This window comes from Heliangelus exortis, chromosome 1 (genome assembly GCF_036169615.1).
Source record: "Heliangelus exortis chromosome 1, bHelExo1.hap1, whole genome shotgun sequence".
Taxonomy (NCBI): domain Eukaryota; kingdom Metazoa; phylum Chordata; class Aves; order Apodiformes; family Trochilidae; genus Heliangelus; species Heliangelus exortis.
Window position 1 is genome coordinate 196,811,714 of NC_092422.1, and position 22,185 is coordinate 196,833,898.

Sequence of the window (22,185 nt, forward strand, 5' to 3'; positions counted from 1 at the left end):
GGCTGGGGAGAGCGGCCAATCGGAGCGGGGCTTGTTGAGGAGGGAGTGAAGGGGGGAGAAGGAGGGAGGGGGGGTGTGGAACGTCGGGAGCGGGCGGCGGGAGGAGGGGAAGGAGCGGCGGGAAGATGTCGAGCAGGAGTTTTGGGGACCCGGAGGTGGGTGGAGGGACAGAACCGAACCGAACCGAGCCGAACCGAGCCGAACCGAGCCGAGCCGAGCCGAGCCGAGCCGAGCCGAGCCGAAGCGTGGGGAACCGGGCCCTTGGGGTTGGGGGGAGCCCAGGGGGTGGCTGAGACCCAGAAGAACCGGGGGGTCCGGGTTTGTTGGGAGCCTCGGAACCGAACCGGGGGAAAGCTGAGAGCCGGGAGGATCGGGCCTGGGGGCCCGGGGGAACCGGGGGGTTGAGGGGGGGACAGGTCCGGGGGTTGTGGGGTCCCTGGGAGGTGTGGGATGGGGGGGGTTGGGGGCTCTGGGGGTGCTCAAGGGGTTGGTGGAGCCTCCCCCAAAATAGGGGGGGGGAGGGGTTGGAGCTGAGGGTGGGGGAGATGGGGAGAGGAAAAGGGAAATTTGTATCCTGGGGCTTTAAATCGGCGCTGGGGCAGCTGGGGATCCGTGTGGGGTGAGGGTGGGGAGAGCCTGGAAGAGCTTTTCCAGGGAAACTGGGGCTGCCCCATCCCTGGCAGTGTCTCAGGTCAGGTTGGATGGGGCTTGGAGCCCCCTGGGCTGGTGGGAGGTGTCCCTGGATTGCCCAGTTGGAATTGGAGGAGCTTTGAGGTCCCTCCCAACCCAGAGCAGTGTGTAATTCCATGGGTGTTGAGGCTGGAGAAGAGAAGGATCCCATGGGGAGACCTTAGAGCACCTTCCAGTGCCTGAAGGGGCTCCAGGAAAGCTGGGGAGGGACTTGGGACAAGGGCCTGGAGGGATGGGACCCTCCGAGGGGGAAGGGTTTCCAGCTGGGAGAGGGGAGATGGAGAGGAGATCTTGGGCAGGGAGGGAGGGAGGGAGGGAGGGAGAAATTGTTTGGGGTGAGGGTGCTGAGCTTTAGAACCAGGTTGCCCAGGAAAAGAGTCTCTGCCCCATCCCTGGCAGTGTTCAAAGCCAGGTTGGATGGGGCTTGGAGCAATCTGGGAGGGAGGTGTCCCTGCCCATGGCAGGGGGGTTGGAATGAGCTGAGCTTTCAGTTCTCTTCCAACCCAAACCATTCCAGGATTCTGTTTCTTGGGGAGGGAGGGAGGGAGAAATTGTTTGGGGTGAGGGTGCTGAGCCCCTGGGTGCCCAGGTTGCCCCCAGAAGCTGTGGCTGCCCCATCCCTGGAGGGGTTGAAGGTTGGATGGGGCTTGGAGCCCCCTGGGCTGGGGGAGGGGTCCCTGGGTTGTCCCCTTGGGACTGGAGGAGCTTTAAGGTCCCCTCCAACCCAAACCCTTCCAGGATCCCATGCTCATTAAGTCAAGGAGCATTAATTAGGGTTCCCTCATCCCTGGAAGCTTTCATGGACACCTTGGATGGGGCTTGGAGCCCCCTGGGCTGGGGGAGGGGTCCCTGGATTGTCCCCCTGGGACTGGAGGAGCTTTAAGGTCCCCTCCAACCCAAACCCTTCCATGATTCTGTGCTTAAGGAGCATTAATTAGGGTTCCCTCATCCCTGGAAGCTTTCATAGACACCTTGGATGGGGCTTGGAGCCCCCTGGGCTGGTGGGAGGTGTCCCTGCCCATGCAGGGGTTGGGACTGGATGAGCTTTGAGGTCCCTTCCAACCCATTCCATGATCCAGAAATCTCTCCCATTGTGGAAGGTATCTGGGAGCTTCCCTGTAGTCTCACCATTTTTTTTTTTTTTGCTGTCTCTCAGAGCTCTTCACTTTTTCTGTTAATATTTTGGGTTTTTTTTTTATGCCTTTTACACACAGCTGTGCTTCACCTCCTCTTTTGCCCTTTCCCAAACAGATTCTAACCAGACGAATCCCCCAGAATCCCAGATACCAACACATCAAAACCCGCCTGGATACTGGTGAGTGGGATCATTTTGGGCTGAAAACACCCAAACAGGGATGCAAAACTCCACAAAAACATCCTGGATGTTTTTCCTACCTCTGTCCCCAGCTGCTTCACCCCAGAGAGTGTGGGGTTGAGCCTCAGCTCCTCCCCTGCTCTGATGTGACAGAAATTACTGATCCTGGACTTTCTAAATCTGGGGTTTTGCTTTGAATTTGTGTCTTGCTGCTGCTGTGAGTAAAAATAATTCTTTAGGGAAGGTCTTTTGGCCTTTTGGTTTGTGGAAGCAGTTGAATTTTATCCAGTGTCCACACAAATAACCCTGGGGAAGGGGCAGTGTGGCCGTGGTTGCCCTCAAAGCAGAGCCAGGAGCAGGATTTTAATATCAAATCCTTGGTTCAGCTCTGGTGGGGATAAAGTTCCAGCTCAGGGACTCTGTGACTTCCAGAGCTCTTGGGAGAGAATTCCTGCAGGTGATGGGTTTGTTCTCCAAAGCCTCACAAAACAATTTGTGCTTTTCAGCACAGAATCCCAAAATGAGGTGGGAAGGGAGCTCAGAGCTCATCTCCTCCAAGCTCCATGCCCAGGGACACCTCTCACCCAGCCCAGGTTGCTCCAAGCCTCATCCAACCTGGCCTTGAACACCTCCAGGGGCAGCCACAGCTTCCATGGGCAACTTGTCCCAGAGTCTCAGCACCCTCAAATTAAAGAATTTCTTCCTACTGTCCAACCTCAATCTCCCTAAATCTCATCTTGCCCCATGAGCTGTAGCTTAAAGTTCCTTTGAAACTCTGAAATAAAAGCTTTAGGGTTGATTGAGTCCTCTCAGCAGTCATGTGGTGTAGGTTTAGTCACAATTCTGTGGAACACAGCAGTGCTTGGAAAGATAAAGAAAGGTCTTGAATTCTTGATGTGTTGAAAGGGTGGAATTGTAGGATGTTCCTAGAGGGCTGAGGTGGGAAGGGAGCTCAGAGCTCATCTCCTCCAAGCTCCATGCCCAGGGACACCTCTCATCCAGCCCAGGTTGCTCCAAGCCTCCTCCAACCTGGCCTTGAACACCTCCAGGGAGGGGGCAGCCACAACTTCTCTGGGCAATCTGTTCCAGAGTCTCAGCACCCTCCTCCTGAAGAACTTCTTCCTAAGCTCCAGGCTGAACCTCTTCTCCTGCACTTTCAAACCATTTCCCCTTCTCCTAGCACTGGACACTCTTCTGAAAAGTCCCTCTGCAGCCTTCCTGGAGGTTCCCTTCAGGGATTGGGGGGCAGCTCTAAGGTCCCCCTGGAGTCTCAACACTCCCAGCTCCTCAGCCTCTCCTCGTGGCAGAGCTGCTCCAGCCCCTGGATCATCTTTGTGGCCTCCTCTGGACTCATCCCAACAGATCCATGTCCTTCTTCTGCTGGGGACACCAGACCTGGAGGCAGGATTGGAGCTGGGGGTCCCACAAGAGAATAGTAAAGGGGGAGAATCCCCTCTCCAGATCCTCTGGATGCATCCCAGGTCAGGGTTGGATTTCTGAGCTCCAGGAGCTCCCTGCCAGCTCCTGTTAATTATTGCTCCTGTATAATTTGGATTTTTGTCCTTCTGGTGGGGACACCAGAACCAGTACTGGAACTGGGGTCTCACAAGTGAAGAGCAGAGGGTGGGAATCCCCTCTCCAGATCCTCTGGATGCATCCCAGGACAGGGTTGGATTTCTGAGCTCCAGGAGCTTGTGTAGAGCAGAGAGGGCTTGGTGTGGAACTTGGCAAGAGGAAGGCTGCTACAATTTATTTATTTTTTTTTTTTAAATATCACCATTCTGACCAGCAGACTCTGGCTATTTTTTCTCTCCCTTCCTGAAAAGCCTCTAAACCAAACCTCTGGAAAAGAACTGGAACATCCCTGTGGGTGTCTGAGGACATTTCCAGGGAATTCCTCATCCCACTGGGAAAGCTTCAACCTGCAGAGCCTCAGGGTGCAACAAATATTTTAGCTGATTTTTAACTCTTTTTCTGCTCAGAGGTAAACTGAGAGGCTTGTAATATCCTGGGGAAAAAGGATCTGCAGCAATTTTTTTTAAAAAAATCTGTTTTGTTTTTTTTTTTTGGTTTTTTTTTTGCCTTCAACACCACTTTTTGCACTGAAGAAAACAACTAATAAAAAAAATTGGTATAAACTGTATTTTTTTTTCCTTTACAGGAAGCAGTTTAACCAAATACACTGAGAAGCTGGAAGAGATCAAAAGGAGTGAGTATCTGCAGAGGAGCAAAATCTGGGAATTATTATGGAAAAAAAACCCTTGGGATCATCCAAGGTGGCCAAGGCCACCACTTCCCCCTCTCCCTCATCTTTTTTGGGGGGGTTTGTTCAGAACTGGATTAAATCCCAGCCTGAATTCCCTTTTCCTGGGAATCTCCACTCTGATCTTTCCCCCAGAAACTTCCAGGGTTTTGCAGGTTTTGTGCTTTCCAGGTTTCATGAAGCAACCAGGTCAAGGGGGCTGCAAGGTCCATCCTCGTGTCGCTGCTTTTTTGGGGTTGGTTTGGGTTTTGGGGTTTTTGGGTTTTTTTGTTTGGTTTTTGTTGTGGTTTTTTTTTTTGTTTGGTTGGTTGGTTTTTGGGTCTTTGTTTTATGGTTTTTGTATTTGGGGGTTTTTTTTGGTTTTGTGGGGAGTTTGGTTTTTTTTGTTTGGGTTTTTTGGTTGGCTTTTTGGTTTTTGTTGGTTTTTTTTGTTTTGTTTTTTAGGGTTTTTTTGTTTTTTGTTTTGGGTTTTTTGTTGTTTTTTGTTGGGGTTTTTTTTCTTTTTTCTTCTTTTTTCTTTTTTGCTTTTTTGTTTTTTGGTTTTTGGTTTTTTGGTTTTTTGGTTTTGTTTTTTTGGGGTTTTTTTGGGGTTTTTTTGGGTTTTTTTGGGTTTTTTGGGGTTTTTTGGGGTTTTTTGGGGTTTTTTGGGGGTTTTTTGGGGTTTTTTTTGTTTTTGTTTTTTGGGGGGTTTTTTGGGGGGTTTTTGGGGGGTTTTTTGGGGGGTTTTTTTTTGGGCTTTTTTGGGCTTTTTTGGGCTTTTTTGGGGTTTTTTGGGGTGTTTGTTTTTTGGTTTTTTGGGTTTGTTTTTTTTGGTTTTTTGTGGGGTTTTTTTTGTGGGTTTTTTTTGTGGGTTTTTTTTGTGGGTTTTTTTTGTGGGTTTTTTTTGTGGGTTTTTTTTGTGGGTTTTTTTTGTGGGTTTTTTTTGTGGGTTTTTTTTGTGGGTTTTTTTGTGGTTTTTTTGCTTTTTTTGTTTTTTTTGTTTTTTTTGTTTTTTTGGTTTCTTTGGTTTCTTTGGTTTCTTTGGTTTCTTTGGTTTCTTTGGTTTCTTTGGTTTCTTTGGTTTCTTTGGTTTCTTTGGTTTCTTTGGTTTCTTTGGGTTTTTTGTTTTTTGGGGTTTTTGGGGTTCTTTTGTTTTTGTTTTTTTTGTGTGTGTGTTTTTTTGTTTTTTGTTTGTTTTTTTGTTTTTTGGGTTTTTTTGTTTTGGGGGTTTTTTGTTTTGTTTTTTGGGTTTTCTTTTGGTTTTTGGGTTTTTTTGTTTTTTTGGGGTGTTTTGGGTTTTTGTTCCGTTTTGGGTTTTTTTTGTTTTTTGTTTTGTTTTTTGGTTTTTTTGTTCCGTTTTGGGGGTTTTATTTTGTTTTATTTTGTTTTTTGCCTTGTTTTGTTTGTTTGTTTTGGGTTTTCTTTGGTTTTTTTTGGTTTTCTGGGGTTTCTTTGGCTTTTTTGTTTTGTTTTCTGCCACTGGCTGGAAACCAGCCAGGAAAAGAACTTCTCTTTCCAACCTAAACCTGGAGTAGATTTATCTGGGAGGACTCCAACTGCACTGCTGAGATTTTGTTTCACTTTTAGATGAAAAAACGACTGAACTTTAATACACAAATTTTCTTTATTTACAATTTTTGACCAATACCCTCCAAGCCAGGAAAGAAACAAGAAATCACTCATTGATTTGATAAGAACAACATTATTTACCAGAAAAAAAAAAAATATTTGAAGCCTTTGGGCCACTCAGACTAAAGAAAACCTGGTTTATTTTTCCCACTCTCTTTTCCCTCTGGAAATTGGCTCTTTAACAAAAAATTCTCAGCAAGAAAACTGATTTTTTTACTACTTTATTCCCAGGGACTCTCAGGATTATTTTCACAGAGGGAGCCAGGGAAGCTCTTTACCCCTAAAACTGCATTTAGTGATGTGAAAGAAAACCCCTCCCCATTAATGAGGATTAATTAGGCTTTTAAATGTTCCATTCTTAGACCCATTTAATTTCCTCTGAGCTGGGTGGTGCTCAGATTATCAGGCAGGTCACTCATCTCTCACCTGAATTTCTTTATCTCTGGCTGCAAAATGCTTCTTTGTTGTTGGTTTATTTGTTGGCTTTGGTTTGGGTTTTTTTGTGGTTTTTTTTTTTAAACACCACAGGTCTTTGAGGAGAAAATCAAAAGAAAAATGACCTTGATTTCCCAACTCTTGTGTTGCCTGAGATTTCAGTCCTTAACCCTCCCATCCTTTTTTTTTTTATATATTTTTTTTTTTTATCCCTCCTGAAAATCTTGTTGCTGCTTTTCAATCCCTGCCCTGAATCTGATTTTCCTTTCAGGTAGGAGACCTTTTGTTTCCTCCTGGTTCTGGAGTCCAGGAGAGAAACTTTTCTCATTCTTTCTGGGGTTGAATAAACACTTTGTGTGCTCAGAAATTTAGAAAACTTAGAACTTTAGAAAACTTCCCACCCCCTCGATTTCTCAGGGATAGATGACACCCTTTGGACACCACTTAAAAAACCCAGGACAGGCAACTCTCTGTCTCCTCTGTAACATGAGAAAGTGGGACTTGATCCCACCAGCCTGCTGTGGAATTAAAAAAAAAAAATAAGAGAGCTGGAACCATCATGATTTGTCCTTTGGAAGGTTGATTTGAGGAGAAAACACCAAAATCTCTTCCTTTCCTCTGCTGTTGCTTCACTCATTCCCAAAGCCTCAAGGAGCCTCTTTGAATTCACAACCATTACAGCTTCAGACCTGAAGCAAAAAAACCAAAAAAAAACCTAAATATGTCTGAAAATCCAAATGGGTCTTCCAGGACAGGACCGGGTACGTTTTGTGGTGGTTTTTTGGGTTTTTTTTTTCAGTTGGGAAGTGAAGTTTTTTGGCAGCTTCTGGAGGGCATTTGGGTTGCTGTGCTGCAGGTCTGGCTTTGTTGGAGCAGTTTTGGTTGGGTTTTTCTCTTTGGTAGAAAGGATTTAGGGTGGTAAAGGTAAGATTTAGGGCATAAACCCATGTTTGGGGATGAATAATCCTTGCCTGAGGTGGGAGGAAACCCCCCAGGAGCTGGTTTGGAGGGAGCACTCTGCCAATGGTTCTGATTTTTTTTTTTTTTTTTTTGGGTTTCCAGCTCTTCATCAGTTTTGCTGCTTTTATTTCTCTTCCTAAAGAAGGTTTGGGGGTTGCTCTTCCCATGGCTGGAGGGTTCTTCTTGTCCATGCCCAGGGAATTTTAATCATTTGGGTTGGATGTGGGGTTTCTGTGGGGCAGCTGAAACGTGCTGGGGAAAAGATGAAGGTTCCTGTTAATTCAGAGCTTGAAACCAGGTGGTTTTGTAAGAACCAAAAGGGTCATTTCCAAGTTCTCTGACATCCTGAAATTTTATTTTATACCCAGAGTATAAAATCAGCCCCAGGGTTTGAGGGTTATGGTGCATGCTGCAACACAAAGGGTGTTTTGGGTGGGCTCCTTCTTCCTAAAAGAAGTTGTTTAGTAGCAAGGAAGTGATGCTTTGCAGCTAAATAATTATTATTACAGGGGGAAATGTTCATTTTGGGAGCTCAGCTTCCTCTGGAGGCTGAAAATTAATTGTCCTCCCTCTGCAAGAAATGTGTTTAAAAGGAAAGGATAGAAATTAACAAAAAAACCTCCAGATGAAAGCTCCCAATTTCCCTTTTTGTGTCTGTTCTGCTCCTCTTTTATGTAATGGATGTCATGGAATGTTCTGCTCCTGATTGTGTACAGGGAGAATCTTGTCCAGAAGGTGTTGGAAAACTCATGGTCACCACTTTTGTTGGGGAAAAAAAGTTGGGAAAAACACCTCAACCTCTGGTGTTCCCACAGCTCCTTCTCTGTCTCAGCTTGAGAGTTTCCCTGAGCTGTTTTGGTGGTGATTTTATTCTTTGGTGGTTCCAGAATTATGGCTTGAAACCCTTCCCCCTTCTCACCTCCCTGTGCTTAACCTGATGGAGCATTCAGCAGATGGTTTGAGGGGATTTGGAATTGTTTAACTGGCTGGATTTGCTGAGGATCCTCTGCTCCTTGTTAACTGGAGAGGGTCTGGAATCCCCTCCAACAGCTACTGAAATGCTCAGAAAAATGCAAAGGATTTTGTTGTGTATTTCTTTGTTAATAAAAATGCCACTTCAGAGATGGAGCCTGGCAAGGGAGGAGGAAGAAAAGAAAGGAGGGATTTTATTGTATATTTCTTTGTTAATAAAAATGCCACTTCAGAGATGGAGCCTGGCAAGAGAGGAAGAAAAGGAAGCAGGGATTTTATTGTGTATTTCTTTGTTAATTAAAATTTGCCACCTCAGAGATGGAGCCTGGCAAGAGAGGAAGAAAAGAAAGGAGGGATTTTATTGTGTATTTCTTTGTTAATTAAAATTTGCCACCTCAGAGATGGAGCCTGGCAAGAGAGGAGGAAGAAAAGAAAGGAGGGATTTTATTGTGTATTTCTTTGTTAATAAAAATGCCACTTCAGAGATGGAGCCTGGCAAGGGAGGAGGAAGAAAAGAAAGGAGGGATTTTATTGTGTATTTCTTTGTTAATAAAAATGCCACTTCAGAGATGGAGCCTGGCAAGAGAGGAGGAAGAAAAGGAAGCAGGGATTTTATTGTGTATTTCTTTGTTAATTAAAATTTGCCACCTCAGAGATGGAGCCTGGCAAGGGAGGAGGAAGAAAAGAAAGGAGGGATTTTATTGTGTATTTCTTTGTTAATTAAAATTTGCCACCTCAGAGATGGAGCCTGGCAAGAGAGGAGGAAGAAAAGAAAGGAGGGATTTTATTGTGTATTTCTTTGTTAATAAAAATGCCACTTCAGAGATGGAGCCTGGCAAGGGAGGAGGAAGAAAAGAAAGGAGGGATTTTATTGTGTATTTCTTTGTTAATAAAAATGCCACTTCAGAGATGGAGCCTGGCAAGAGAGGAGGAAGAAAAGGAAGCAGGGATTTTATTGTGTATTTCTTTGTTAATTAAAATTTGCCACCTCAGAGATGGAGCCTGGCAAGGGAGGAGGAAGAAAAGAAAGGAGGGATTTTATTGTGTATTTCTTTGTTAATTAAAATTTGCCACCTCAGAGATGGAGCCTGGCAAGAGAGGAAGAAAAGAAAGGAGGGATTTTATTGTATATTTCTTTGTTAATAAAAATGCCACTTCAGAGATGGAGCCTGGCAAGGGAGGAGGAAGAAAAGAAAGGAGGGATTTTATTGTGTATTTCTTTGTTAATAAAAATGCCACTTCAGAGATGGAGCCTGGCAAGAGAGGAGGAAGAAAAGGAAGCAGGGATTTTATTGTGTATTTCTTTGTTAATTAAAATTTGCCACTTCAGAGATGGAGCCTGGCAAGGGAGGAGGAAGAAAAGAAAGGAGGAGCAATTTTAGGGTGGTTTTTTTTTTTTTTTTTTGAGGGAGAGCTGATATTCAGTGATGTGGCTTCAAGAGCTGTGGCTGCAGCTTCAGGACACAGGAGGAATTTTCCTGCTTTTCTTTGCCTTTTCCTCCCAAGTGCAGGATTGAATTTTTTTTTTTAATTTTATTTTGTCCCTTTTCCTCAGCTGTCTTCTTTCTAGCCATAAATTTCCCAAAAGACAAAGATTCCCTTGGAGCCTGTGAGGGGTTATTTCATGTCAAGATGTTCCAGCTGATGCTGACCTTATCTTCTCTCTCCTCCCTCCCCTTTTGTTTCAGGCTAGAAAGCTCCTTTCTTTTCCCTCTTTACCCATCTCCTGCAATCAGATTTCCACCCTTGTCATCACTTTTTTTAGCACCTTTAATCTCTGCTCTGGTTCTTTGCCAATCATCCCAGCAGCCCTCTCAGTTTTCTTCCTACCTCAGCTTTGTCTTCAGGTTTAAAAATCAATTAATCCCATTTCTCCAGAGTAATTATGAGCTTCAGACTGGTACCCACACCAATCTGCTGCTCACTTGTCTGCATCAAGCAATTTCTGATATTTTAGGTGTTGCAAAATCAAAGTTTAAATCAGATTAAAAAAAAAAAAATTTAAAAAGTGGAGCTTTTTAATAATTAGGATTAACCACAGGTGTTTAGCTTGGTGCCTGAAAGATTAATTGAGGATGCAGTGCTCTGAGTCTCCTGGACCTTCCACCAAATAAAAATCCAGGTTTTAATAATTAATAATTATTAAATTATTAATAATTATTAAATTATAATTAGAATTTAATAATTAATAATTATTAGTAATGATTAATAATTATGAATTAATAATTATTTCAGTTTAATTGGCTTTGCATCCATCCCAGACCCAAGCAAGGGAGGTGATGGATTCAGGGAACTGCTTCCTGCTCCCAGCAGGAAAACCCCAAAATAAATAGAAATTGAGTCTCCAAGCAGCTCAAGTTTTCTGCCTTCCTCAATCCAATCTGGAGAAGATTTCTCCTTGGAATTCTGATTCCTTTTCACTCCCATCCTTCAGTTTTGTGCCCAGAAATTCTGCCTGGTTGGAGAAAAGAGCTTTGAAAACAGCTGGGACTGAGTCCTGCTCTGTGCAAATTTAATTTGCAATGAACTGAAATTTTACTTTATTTTTCTTTTTTGTTTTTTTTTCTTTCTAGACTACAGGTATAAAAAGGATGAGCTGTTCAAAAGGCTGAAGGTGACCACTTTTGCCCAGCTGGTATGTACAGTTCCCTCTCTTGAAAATTATCTTTCCTGACCCACACTTTGGCTTTATCTCCAGCTTTTTATGGGATGTAATTCCTTGGTGGTGGCTTTTTCCTCCCCTTATTAAACCAAACCATCCCAGCAAAATTTTCAGAGGGACTGAACACTTCATTTCAAACTGAAACTTCTCTTACCCCTGATTTTGAAATATTTTCACCCTTTTTTCCCTGGTCAGGGATCTCTTAAGGGGAAAAAACAGGACTGTGGGAAGGAGTATTCAAACCTCATCTCATCAGACTTGGTTCCAAGTAGCCTGAACTCTGTTTTCAGTTTTTCCAAAGATTTTTACCTGCAGAACGTGCAGAAATTGTGACTTCAGGGCTTGCTGCATATTTATTTTAATTAAAAATCTGATGGGTAAATAAAGAGCCTCTTATGTTGGCTCTATGGGTCTCTTATGTTGGCTCAAAAAAATGAGTATGATCTAGAAGATCACAAAATTTCTTCTAAGGAAAGGAGGAAAAAGAAGCTTAAACTTGGAGATTTTGAGGGAGATAAACTTGGAGATATTTCTGCAGCCTCAGCCCTGGGATTCTTTGGACCAGTCCCCCTTTTTTTTTCCTCCTTTTTTTTTTTTTTCCTCCTTTTTTTTTTCCTCCTTTTTTTTCCTCCTTTTTTTTCCTCCTTTTTTCCCCTCCTTGTTTTTTCCCCTCCTTGTTTTTTCCCCTCCTTGTTTTTTCCCCTCCTTTTTTTTTTCCCCCTCCTTTTTTTTTTTCCCCCTCCTTTTTTTTTTTCCCCCTCCTTTTTTTTTTTCCCCCTCCTTTTTTTTTTTCCCCCTCCTTTTTTTTTTTCCCCCTCCTTTTTTTTTTTCCCCCTCCTTTTTTTTTTTCCCCCTCCTTTTTTTTTTTCCCCCTCCTTTTTTTTTTCCCCTCCTTTTTTTTTTCCCCTCCTTTTTTTTTTCCCCTCCTTTTTTTTTTTTTTTTCAATTGCATGACAGGATAAGCCTGCAGTAGAGGTTTCACTGGGGTGTTTTGGCTTGAGGATTATTTTTCCTTAAGCTGCCTTTCCCTGGCAGTGCTGTGGGTGCATCCAGGTGCTTGCTTTGTGTTCCCTGCAGGTTGTCCAGGTTGCTTCTCTATCTGATGAAACCTTAGAAGTGACAAATGAGGAGCTCCACAAGCTGGAAGGTAACAGGATTTATTTTAAAAGAACAAGCAAAAAGCAAAATAAAAAACAAAAGGCAAGAGCTGTAGATCTCTGTCCTGTGCTCAGCTGTGTCCTGACTCTTCAGCAGGTCAGGAAGGAAAAAAAGAATTTCCCTGTGCCCTACACCCATTCCACTTTGGCAAAGGAAACAGGAAAGCTCAGAATCTCAGATTCATGGCATCATTTCAGTTGGAAAAACCCTGTAAAGGCATCAAGTCCAACCACAAACCCACCCCATGTCCCTCATCCCCACATCCCCAGGGCTCTGAAACCCCCCCAGGGATGATGGGGACTCCAGCCCTGCCCTGGGCAGCCTGGGCCAGGCCCTGACAACCCTTTCCAGGGAGAAATTCTTCCCCAGCTCCAACCTAAACCTCCCCTGGCACCACTTGAGTTGTGCCAAAAGTTCCTCTTGTCCCATCCCTTGTTCCTTGGGAGCAGAGCCCGACCCCCCCTGGCTCCAACCTCCTCTCAGGGGGTTGCAGAGAGCCAGAAGGTCTCCCCTCAGCCTCCTCTGCTCCAGGATCAACACCCCCAGGTCCTCAGCTGCTCCTCACAACTTCTCCTGACCCTTCTCCATCTTCTGCAGAACCTCCTCCTTCCTCTCCATCCCCTTGTCCCCCCTTGTCCATCCCCTTGTCCATCCCCTTGTCCATCCCCTTGTCCATCCCCTTGTCCATCCCCTTGTCCATCCCCTTGTCCATCCCCTTGTCCATCCCCTTGTCCATCCCCTTGTCCATCCCCTTGTCCATCCCCTTGTCCATCCCCTTGTCCATCCCCTTGTCCATCCCCTTGTCCATCCCCTTGTCCATCCCCTTGTCCATCCCCTTGTCCATCCCCTTGTCCATCCCCTTGTCCATCCCCTTGTCCATCCCCTTGTCCATCCCCTTGTCCATCCCCTTGTCCATCCCCTTGTCCATCCCCTTGTCCATCCCCTTGTCCATCCCCTTGTCCATCCCCTTGTCCATCCCCTTGTCCATCCCCTTGTCCATCCCCTTGTCCATCCCCTTGTCCATCCCCTTGTCCATCCCCTTGTCCATCCCCTTGTCCATCCCCTTGTCCATCCCCTTGTCCATCCCCTTGTCCATCCCCTTGTCCATCCCCTTGTCCATCCCCTTGTCCATCCCCTTGTCCATCCCCTTGTCCATCCCCTTGTCCATCCCCTTGTCCATCCCCTTGTCCATCCCCTTGTCCATCCCCTTGTCCATCCCCTTGTCCATCCCCTTGTCCATCCCCTTGTCCATCCCCTTGTCCATCCCCTTGTCCATCCCCTTGTCCATCCCCTTGTCCATCCCCTTGTCCATCCCCTTGTCCATCCCCTTGTCCATCCCCTTGTCCATCCCCTTGTCCATCCCCTTGTCCATCCCCTTGTCCATCCCCTTGTCCATCCCCTTGTCCATCCCCTTGTCCATCCCCTTGTCCATCCCCTTGTCCATCCCCTTGTCCATCCCCTTGTCCATCCCCTTGTCCATCCCCTTGTCCATCCCCTTGTCCATCCCCTTGTCCATCCCCTTGTCCATCCCCTTGTCCATCCCCTTGTCCATCCCCTTGTCCATCCCCTTGTCCATCCCCTTGTCCATCCCCTTGTCCATCCCCTTGTCCATCCCCTTGTCCATCCCCTTGTCCATCCCCTTGTCCATCCCCTTGTCCATCCCCTTGTCCATCCCCTTGTCCATCCCCTTGTCCATCCCCTTGTCCATCCCCTTGTCCATCCCCTTGTCCATCCCCTTGTCCATCCCCTTGTCCATCCCCTTGTCCATCCCCTTGTCCATCCCCTTGTCCATCCCCTTGTCCATCCCCTTGTCCATCCCCTTGTCCATCCCCTTGTCCATCCCCTTGTCCATCCCCTTGTCCATCCCCTTGTCCATCCCCTTGTCCATCCCCTTGTCCATCCCCTTGTCCATCCCCTTGTCCATCCCCTTGTCCATCCCCTTGTCCATCCCCTTGTCCATCCCCTTGTCCATCCCCTTGTCCATCCCCTTGTCCATCCCCTTGTCCATCCCCTTGTCCATCCCCTTGTCCATCCCCTTGTCCATCCCCTTCTCCATCCCCTTCTCCATCCCCTTCTCCTTGCTCTCCAGCCCTTTCTCCATTTTCTCCAGACCCTTCTCCTTGCTCTCCAAACCCTTCTCCTCTCCCTTCAACCCCTTCTCCATCATCTCCAGAACCTCCTTCTTCCTCTCCAGCTCCTTCTCCATCTTTTCCAGCCCCTTCTCCTTACTTTCCAAACTTCTCCTTCCTCTCCATCCCCTTCTCCTTCCTCTCCATCCCCTTCTCCTTGCTCTCCAACCCCTTCCCCAGCTCCATTCCCTTCTCTGGGCACTCTCCATCCCCTCAATTTCCTTCTGAGGGGCCCAAAATACATTTTTTTAATCCTTAAAATGAGATTTTGAGCCCTTAAAAAGCACAGGGCTCTTTATTATCTTTATTTTGAGGCTCTGAGCAAGTCACCTTTGCAAGAGGATGAGGGAGAGGCTGTCTTTAAGAAACAAACTTTTCTTCCAAAAAATAGAAACAGGGCTTAAAACCTGTTTGTTTATTTCCTACAACTTTTTTTTTTTTTCACTCTTTGCACCCTGTTCTCTCCCCAGGTGGTGATTCTGCTGCTCCAGATGCTGAACTCAAGGGAGGGACAAATGGCAAAGGAGATTCTGATGGGTCCCCCAGTCCAATCCTCTTCATAAACAACGAGGGAGCTGGGGAATCCCATCGATCCACCCTGCAGAGGTGCCTGATAATAACACCATTTTCTTCCTCTCTTAGCAGAGAATTTATTTAGCAGAGAATTTTTGTACCCAGACACTGCTTTTAAATTGCTTTGTGGCTCTGTGGAGCTGATTTTGGAGCCCTGGGGATGGTTGGCAGGTTGGATGCTGGCTGTGACCCAATGCTGGTGCTCATCTAAGTGGCTGACAAGGAAATAATATTTGTGGGATTCACTGGATGGAAAAATCCAAGTTAGAAACTCCTCTGGTAACCTCAGGAATGTCCCTTCCTGGTGATCTGAATGGATTGTTCCATAATTGAGATTAAAGTCCAATTTTCAACTCCAAGGGCTTTGTCAGGGTTGGAGACACCAGGAAGTTTTGTCTCAGCCCTTCTCTTGCTGTAGCTCTGCAAGCAGGGACAGAAGAGCTGAGACCCCAACCTGGGGCTTGGCCACTGAGTAGCAAAGCCAAAGATTTAGTGGCCACTTAAAGAATCTGGAGGTTTCTGCTCATGTCCTGTGTTCAGCCTGGTGGGGAAATGGGAAAAATTCAGAGCACTGCTTGGAGATCATAGAATCCCAAAATGGGTTGGGTTGGAAGGGAACTTCAGGATCAGCTCATCCCAAAGCTCATGGGCAGGGACACCTCCCCCAGCCCAGGGGCCTCCAAGCCCCATCCAACCTTCAACACCTCCAGGGATGGGGCAGCCACAGCTTCTGGGGGCAACCTGGGCACCCAGGGGCTCAGCACCCTCACCCCAAACAATTTCTCCCTCCCTCCCTCCCTGCCCAAGAAACAGAATCCTGGAATGGTTTGGGTTGGAAGAGAACTGAAAGCTCAGCTCATTCCAACCCCCCTGCCATGGGCAGGGACACCTCCCTCCCAGATTGCTCCAAGCCCCATCCAACCTGGCTTTGAACACTGCCAGGGATGGGGCAGAGACTCTTTTCCTGGGCAACCTGGTTCTAAAGCTCAGCACCCTCACCCCAAACAATTTCTCCCTCCCTCCCTCGCTCCCTCCCTGCCCAAGATCTCCTCTCCATCTCCCCTCTCCCAGCTGCAAACCCTTCCCCCTCGCAGGGTCCCATCCCTCCAGGCCCTTGTCCCAAGTCCCTCCCCAGCTTTCCTGGAGCCCCTTCAGGCACTGGAAGGTGCTCTAAGGTCTCCCCATGGGATCCTTCTCTTCTCCAGCCTCAACACCCCCAACTCTCTCAGCCTGGCTCCAGAGCAGAGCTGCTCCAGCCCTCCCAGCAGCTCCAGGGCCTCCTCTGCACTGGCTCCAGCAGCTCCATTCCTGTCTGACAGTTTCTGAGTGCATCTGACTTGCTGACACCTTCTTAGAATTATTCTCCCTCACTTCAAGGTCACTTAGGACATAAAACACCTGGACCCACCTGATCCAGCAGTTTTCATGTTGACATAACAGGGCTGTGCTCTGTTAGGTGGTACCTGGAACATCTCTCAGTTTTCATGTGGTGTCTGGATGGGAAAGCTCTGGGACCTGGTGAAGAGGTCCTGAAGTGTTCAGAGTGTGACTTTACACCATAAACTCCTCTTTCCTCTTCCAGTGTGATAAGTGGTGTTGGTGAGCTGGATGTAGAAAAGGACACTCCAGAAAAAGTGGAGCCTCAGGCTAAAGACTTGCCCTACCCTGACTGCCCCTTCCTCCTCCTGGATGTACGAGACAGGGATGCCTATGACCAATGTCACATTGTTGGAGGTGAGGTGACAGCAGCCAGGTCTCACCTGGCACCATATCTTCATTTTTTGATTTAATTTTGTCATGTGGCTTCATCCCCCCACCTCTCCTTGGTGAGACCTCACTTTGAGTGCAGAATCATAGAATGGTTTGGGTTGGAAGGGACCTTAAAGCTCACCCAGTTCCAACCCCCTGCATGGGCAGGGACACCTCCCACCAGCCCAGGGGGCTCCAAACCCATCCAAGGTGTCCATGAAAGCTTCCAGGGATGAGGGAACCCTAATTAATGCTCCTCACCTTAATGACCATGGAATGATGGAAGGGTTTGGGTTGGAGGGGACCTTAAAGCTCCTCCAGTCCCAACCCCCTGCATGGGCAGGGACACCTCCCACCAGCCCAGAGGGCTCCAAGCCCCATCCAACCTGACCTGAGACACTGCCAGGGATGGGGCAGCCACAGCTTCTTGGGGAACCTCTTCCAAAATCTCACCAAATGTTTTTGGCAGAATTCATTCTCACCAGAAGGTTCATGGCACTCATCCAGCACCCCCTGGAATAAGGATGATGGGGTCCCAAGTGATGTTAATCCTTTCCTCAGGGTGTTTCTGAGTGTTGAAACTTCCTGCAGACCTTTCTGTTGGATTTCAGGGTGACTGAGTGTTGGTGTTCAACTACTCTATTTTATTTTTTCCTCCTCTTTTTTTCTCCTCTGCAGCTTATTCCTACCCCATTGCAACGCTCTCTAGGACCATGAACCCCTACACAAATAATATTCTGGAATATGTATCCTTTGTGTGGAAAAGGCTGGAATTAAAAAGCAAACCCAAAGAAATTTGGGGAAGGATGTTGGTGGGGGCTTCAAAAAACTGTTGGAGCTGTGAACTGGGTGATGTTGAACCAACAAAATCTGGGGGGGTTCAAAGAGAGTGAAAAGGGAGGGCCTTGAATCTGGCTGTGATTCATGGAATGGTTTGGGTTGGAAGGGACCTCAAAGCTCATCCAGTCCCAACCCCTGCATGGGCAGGGACACCTCCCACCAGCCCAGGGGGCTCCAAGCCCCTTCCAACCTTCAACCCCTCCAGGGATGGGGCAGCCACAGCTTCTGGGGGCAACCTGGGCACCCAGGGGCTCAGCACCCTCACCCCAAACAATTTCTCCCTCCCTCCCTCTCCAAGAAAGAGAATCCTGGAATGGTTTGGGTTGGAAGAGAACTGAAAGCTCAGCTCATTCCAACCCCCCTGCCATGGGCAGGGACACCTCCCTCCCAGATTGCTCCAAGCCCCATCCAACCTGGCTTTGAACACTGCCAGGGATGGGGCAGAGACTCTTTTCCTGGGCAACCTGGTTCTAAAGCTCAGCACCCTCACCCCAAACAATTTCTCCCTCCCTCCCTCCCTCCCTGCCCAAGATCTCCTCTCCATCTCCCCTCTCCCAGCTGCAAACCCTTCCCCCTCGGAGGGTCCCATCCCTCCAGGCCCTTGTCCCAAGTCCCTCCCCAGCTTTCCTGGAGCCCCTTCAGGCACTGGAAGGTGCTCTGAGGTCTCCCCATGGGATCCTTCTCTTCTCCAGCCTCAACACCCCCAACTCTCTCAGCCTGGCTCCAGAGCAGAGCTGCTCCAGCCCTCCCAGCAGCTCCAGGGCCTCCTCTGCACTGTCTCCAACAGCTCCGTGTCCTTCTGCTGCTGGGGACCCCAGAGCTGGACACAGCTTTACCCCAGGGGGGCTCCCCAGAGCAGGTCAGGGCTGAATTCCCTCTCGTGGCTCTGCTGCCACCACCAGATACCAAATTCTCATTCCTCAAAGCTGTTGTGCCTCTCAGTTTTGGTGAGAGCTGCTGAAGTTTGGCTTTTCCTGGGATTTTTGGCTGCTGGAAGGCCAAGCTGGGCTACTTGGGCTCTTGCTGGAGCTCTGGGCTCCTTTGGGGGACACATCCATCAAATCCTTGTGCTTCCTCTTGGCACTTTGATGGGATTTGGCTTTTCTCCAGAGGACAGAAAGAGGATTACTTGCTGGGATTAGGATGATCTTTTCCCAGGTTGTGAAGGATGCAGGAGGGGTTTTAAATGAAAATATTTCTTGCTCTTGGCCTTTTTAACCTTCCCAACAGCAGCAGCAGCAACTTGCTGCTGGCTCTGCACCCCAATGGGGCAGAAGTTGGGTCTTCCCAGGAGGAGGACCCAAAAAATCAGTTTTAAAACTGAAAAATCAGTTTTAAAACACAGGTAAAGACAGCAAACATCCCTACCTGATACAAAGCAAGCAGGGACTCTCTCAGTCTCTAGTCCTGCTTTGGGATTTTTTTGTGTCTCTTCTTCTTTCTACAAGGTCTTCAGTTCACAAACCTCTCCTTAGCTTTTTTTCCCATCAGAAAAATGCCCATGGAAAAATCATCATTTTATATGACAATGATGAGAGGTTGGCCAGCCAGGCTGCCACCACCATGTGTGAGAGGGGCTTTGAGAACCTGTTCATGTTGTCTGGAGGTAAAAGAGGATGGGCAGGATCACAGCCCTGAGAGCTCCAGGGGGATGATGGAGAGAGCAAGAGGGGTGGGAAGGAGCTGGAGGTGGGAAAAGCTGGAGATGGGAAGGAGCTGGAGGTGGGAAGGAGCTGGAGAGGGGAAGGAGGTGGAGATGGGAAAGAGGTGGAGGTGGGAAAGAGCTGGAAGTGGGAAGGAGGTGGAGGTGGGAAGGAGCTGGAGATGGGAAGGAGCTGGAGGTGGGAAGGAGCTGGAGGTGGGAAGGAGCTGGAGGTGGGAAGGAGCTGGAGGTGGGAAGGAGGTGGAGGTGGGAAGGAGGTGGAGGTGGGAAGGAGGTGGAGGTGGGAAGGAGGTGGAGGTGGGAAGGAGGTGGAGGTGGGAAGGAGCTGGAGATGGGAAAGAGCTGAGGTGGGAAGGAGGTGGAGGTGGGAAGGAGGTGGAGATGGAAAGGAGCTGGAGGTGGGAAAAGCTGGAGATGGGAAAGAGCTGGAGGTGGGAAGGAGGTGGAGGTGGGAAGGAGGTGGAGATGGGAAGGAGCTGGAAGTGGGAAGGAGCTGGAAGTGGGAAGGAGCTGGAGGTGGGAAAAGCTGGAGATGGGAAGGAGCTGGAGGTGGGAAAGAGGTGGAGGTGGGAAGGAGCTGGAGGTGGGAAAGAGGTGGAGAGGGGAAGGAGGTGGAGATGGGAAAGAGGTGGAGGTGGGAAGAGCTGGAGATGGGAAAGAGCTGGAGAGGGGAAGGAGCTGGAGATGGGAAAGAGCTGAGGTGGGAAGGAGGTGGAGATGGGAAAGAGCTGGAGGTGGGAAGGAGCTGGAGGTGGGAAGGAGGTGGAGATGGGAAGGAGCTGGAAGTGGGAAGGAGCTGGAGGTGGGAAGGAGCTGGAGGTGGGAAAAGCTGGAGATGGGAAAGAGCTGGAGAGGGGAAGGAGGTGGAGATGGGAAAGAGGTGGAGGTGGGAAGAGCTGGAAGTGGGAAGGAGCTGGAGGTGAGAAGGAGGTGGAGATGGAAAGGAGCTGGAGGTGGGAAAAGCTGGAGATGGGAAAGAGCTGGAAGTGGGAAGGAGCTGGAGATGGGAAAGAGCTGGAGGTGGGAAGGAGCTGGAGATTCAGCCCCATGGGGTGGATTTATTGGAAAAGTCACTGCTCCCATCCCAGCTGGTGGTCACTGAGCTGTGTGATCTGTGTGTCTGCAGGGCTGAAGGTCCTTGCCCAGAAGATCCCAGAAGGTTTGATCACAGGTTCCCTCCCTGAGTCCTGCCAGGTGCCACCTCCCTCAGGATCTGCCCGAAAAAGGACCTCTCCCAGAGTGTCCCCAGCACAGGCTGAAAATAAATGGAGATTTTCTGCAGATGATCTACAGAAGATAAAGTATTACCTAGAAGAGGAGCACATTCCTTCAAACCCTTCCAGTAAGACTCCAGGATAAACTTTGCAGCTCTGGAGCTTTCCTTGCAGAAATTCTCTGCTTTCCTACACCCTTTCCATGAGGCTCCTGGGAAAGGGAGAGTTTTCTCTAAGCTGACTGAGAAGATCCACCAAACCCTCTGTTATCCCAATCCCAGAGGACTTAAACCTTATCCAGCTACACAATGGCCAAACCCTGGACCTGCTGGTGGCTGCCATTCTGCCCACTTAATTTAAATGTCTTCAGGTTTTACTGGGGATGAGTAGGTTCAAATTTTTTAGGCCTTCCCAACTAAATAGAGACTGCCCAGAGCCCAACCTTTAAGTAAAGATGGGTCTTAGAGCACCTGAAAGGGCTCCAGGAAAGCTGGGGAGGGACTTGGGACAAGGGCCTGGAGGGATGGGACCCTGCGAGGGGGAAGGGTTTGCAGCTGGGAGAGGGGAGATGGAGAGGAGATCTTGGGCAGGGAGGGAGGGAGGGAGGGAGAAATTGTTTGGGGTGAGGGTGCTGAGCTTTAGAACCAGGTTGCCCAGGAAAAGAGTCTCTGCCCCATCCCTGGCAGTGTTCAAAGCCAGGTTGGATGGGACTTGGAGCAATCTGGGAGGGAGGTGTCCCTGCCCATGGCAGGGGGGTTGGAATCAGCTGAGCTTTCAGTTCTCTTCCAACCCAAACCATTCCAGGATTCTGTTTCTTGGGCAGGGAGGGAAGGAGAAATTCTTTGGGGTGAGGGTGCTGAGCTCCTTTTGTCCCCAGAAGTTGTGGCTGCCCCATATGTGGAACTTTTCCAAGCCAGGTTGGATGGGGCTTGGAGCAATCTGGGAGAGAGGTGTCCCTGCCCATGGCAGGGGGGTTGGAATGAGCTGATCCTGAAGGTCCCTTCCAACCCCTTCCAGTCTGGGATTCTCAGGGATGTTCAGAGGGAGGGCCAGCAATGGGCAGCACATCACTTGTGTGTCCTTGTGCTCCATCAGACACAACTCCTGCTCTTTTTCCTCCCCTCCCAGGTCGGCTCAGCCGTGGTTCTTCCAGCCATGACTCCAAGGTGACCTCCATGAAGAGGAGCTCCAGCTCCAGCAACCCTGGATCCCTCACCACCCGCTCACTCAGGACCAACCTCCAGCAGAGACCATGGAAATAAACAAGGAGATCTTTTTTTTTTCCATCCCAACCACCCAGATTTTGAGAAACCCTGAGCAGCTCAAGTCCTTTGAAGTTTTAGGAATCAGCAGAAAAAAGGAGCAGGGATGGAGAAATGGCAGCTTGGGTAAGGCTGAGGGACCTGGGGTGGTTGATGATTCCTCCAAGGAGATGACTTTGGTGTGGCTGAGGGAGCTGATAGCACTGATTTTGTAGAGGTGAGAGGAAACTGGTAGTAAAGCCTGTGACCAGTAGGTTCTACCAAGCTTGTAGCTCAGACAATTCATGTCTGTAACAAATCCTCCCTCTGGGCCATGCCTGGAACCACAGACTTCAAACAGGAGGAGGCCAGAAATCATCTGTGAGCACAATCCTTGGGGTTCTGTAGCAGAAACACAAATGTTCAGCAACTTGCCAAAATTGGAGAGAGGATTCCATGAGTTCTTTTTTTAAAAAAAATTTATGTGAAGGGATAAAAATATTTATAATAAAGTTGGTTTTGGAAATAACACTCGGTGTGGCACTGTAACCTCATAGCTGGGTTGACTCATGGACAGTTTGTGAAGCAATTCTGTATTTTTAGGAGGAAATAATTGTTTCCCATCTCTTCTCCTATGTTTTCTGGAGGGTTTGGCTTCTCACTGCTTTTTCTGCTTTGTCCCTTGCCCTGGTTACTGAGAGCTACCCCGTGGT

The 22,185-nt window shown here is 48.2% G+C and overlaps 1 protein-coding gene across 1 annotated transcript; it reads left to right on the forward strand.

The window, feature by feature from the left end:
• The first annotated feature begins 66 nt into the window (after positions 1 to 66).
• CEP41 (centrosomal protein 41) lies at positions 67 to 22,003 on the forward strand. The gene is made up of 11 exons (XM_071734233.1): positions 67 to 155; positions 1,942 to 2,005; positions 4,167 to 4,214; positions 10,817 to 10,878; positions 11,983 to 12,052; positions 14,663 to 14,798; positions 16,348 to 16,499; positions 17,193 to 17,260; positions 18,846 to 18,960; positions 20,144 to 20,359; positions 21,360 to 22,003. The coding sequence occupies exons 1-11, from the start codon at positions 126 to 128 to the stop codon at positions 21,491 to 21,493; spliced, it is 1,095 nt and encodes a 364-aa protein (XP_071590334.1). The 5' UTR covers positions 67 to 125; the 3' UTR covers positions 21,494 to 22,003.
• The last annotated feature ends 182 nt before the right edge of the window (positions 22,004 to 22,185 follow it).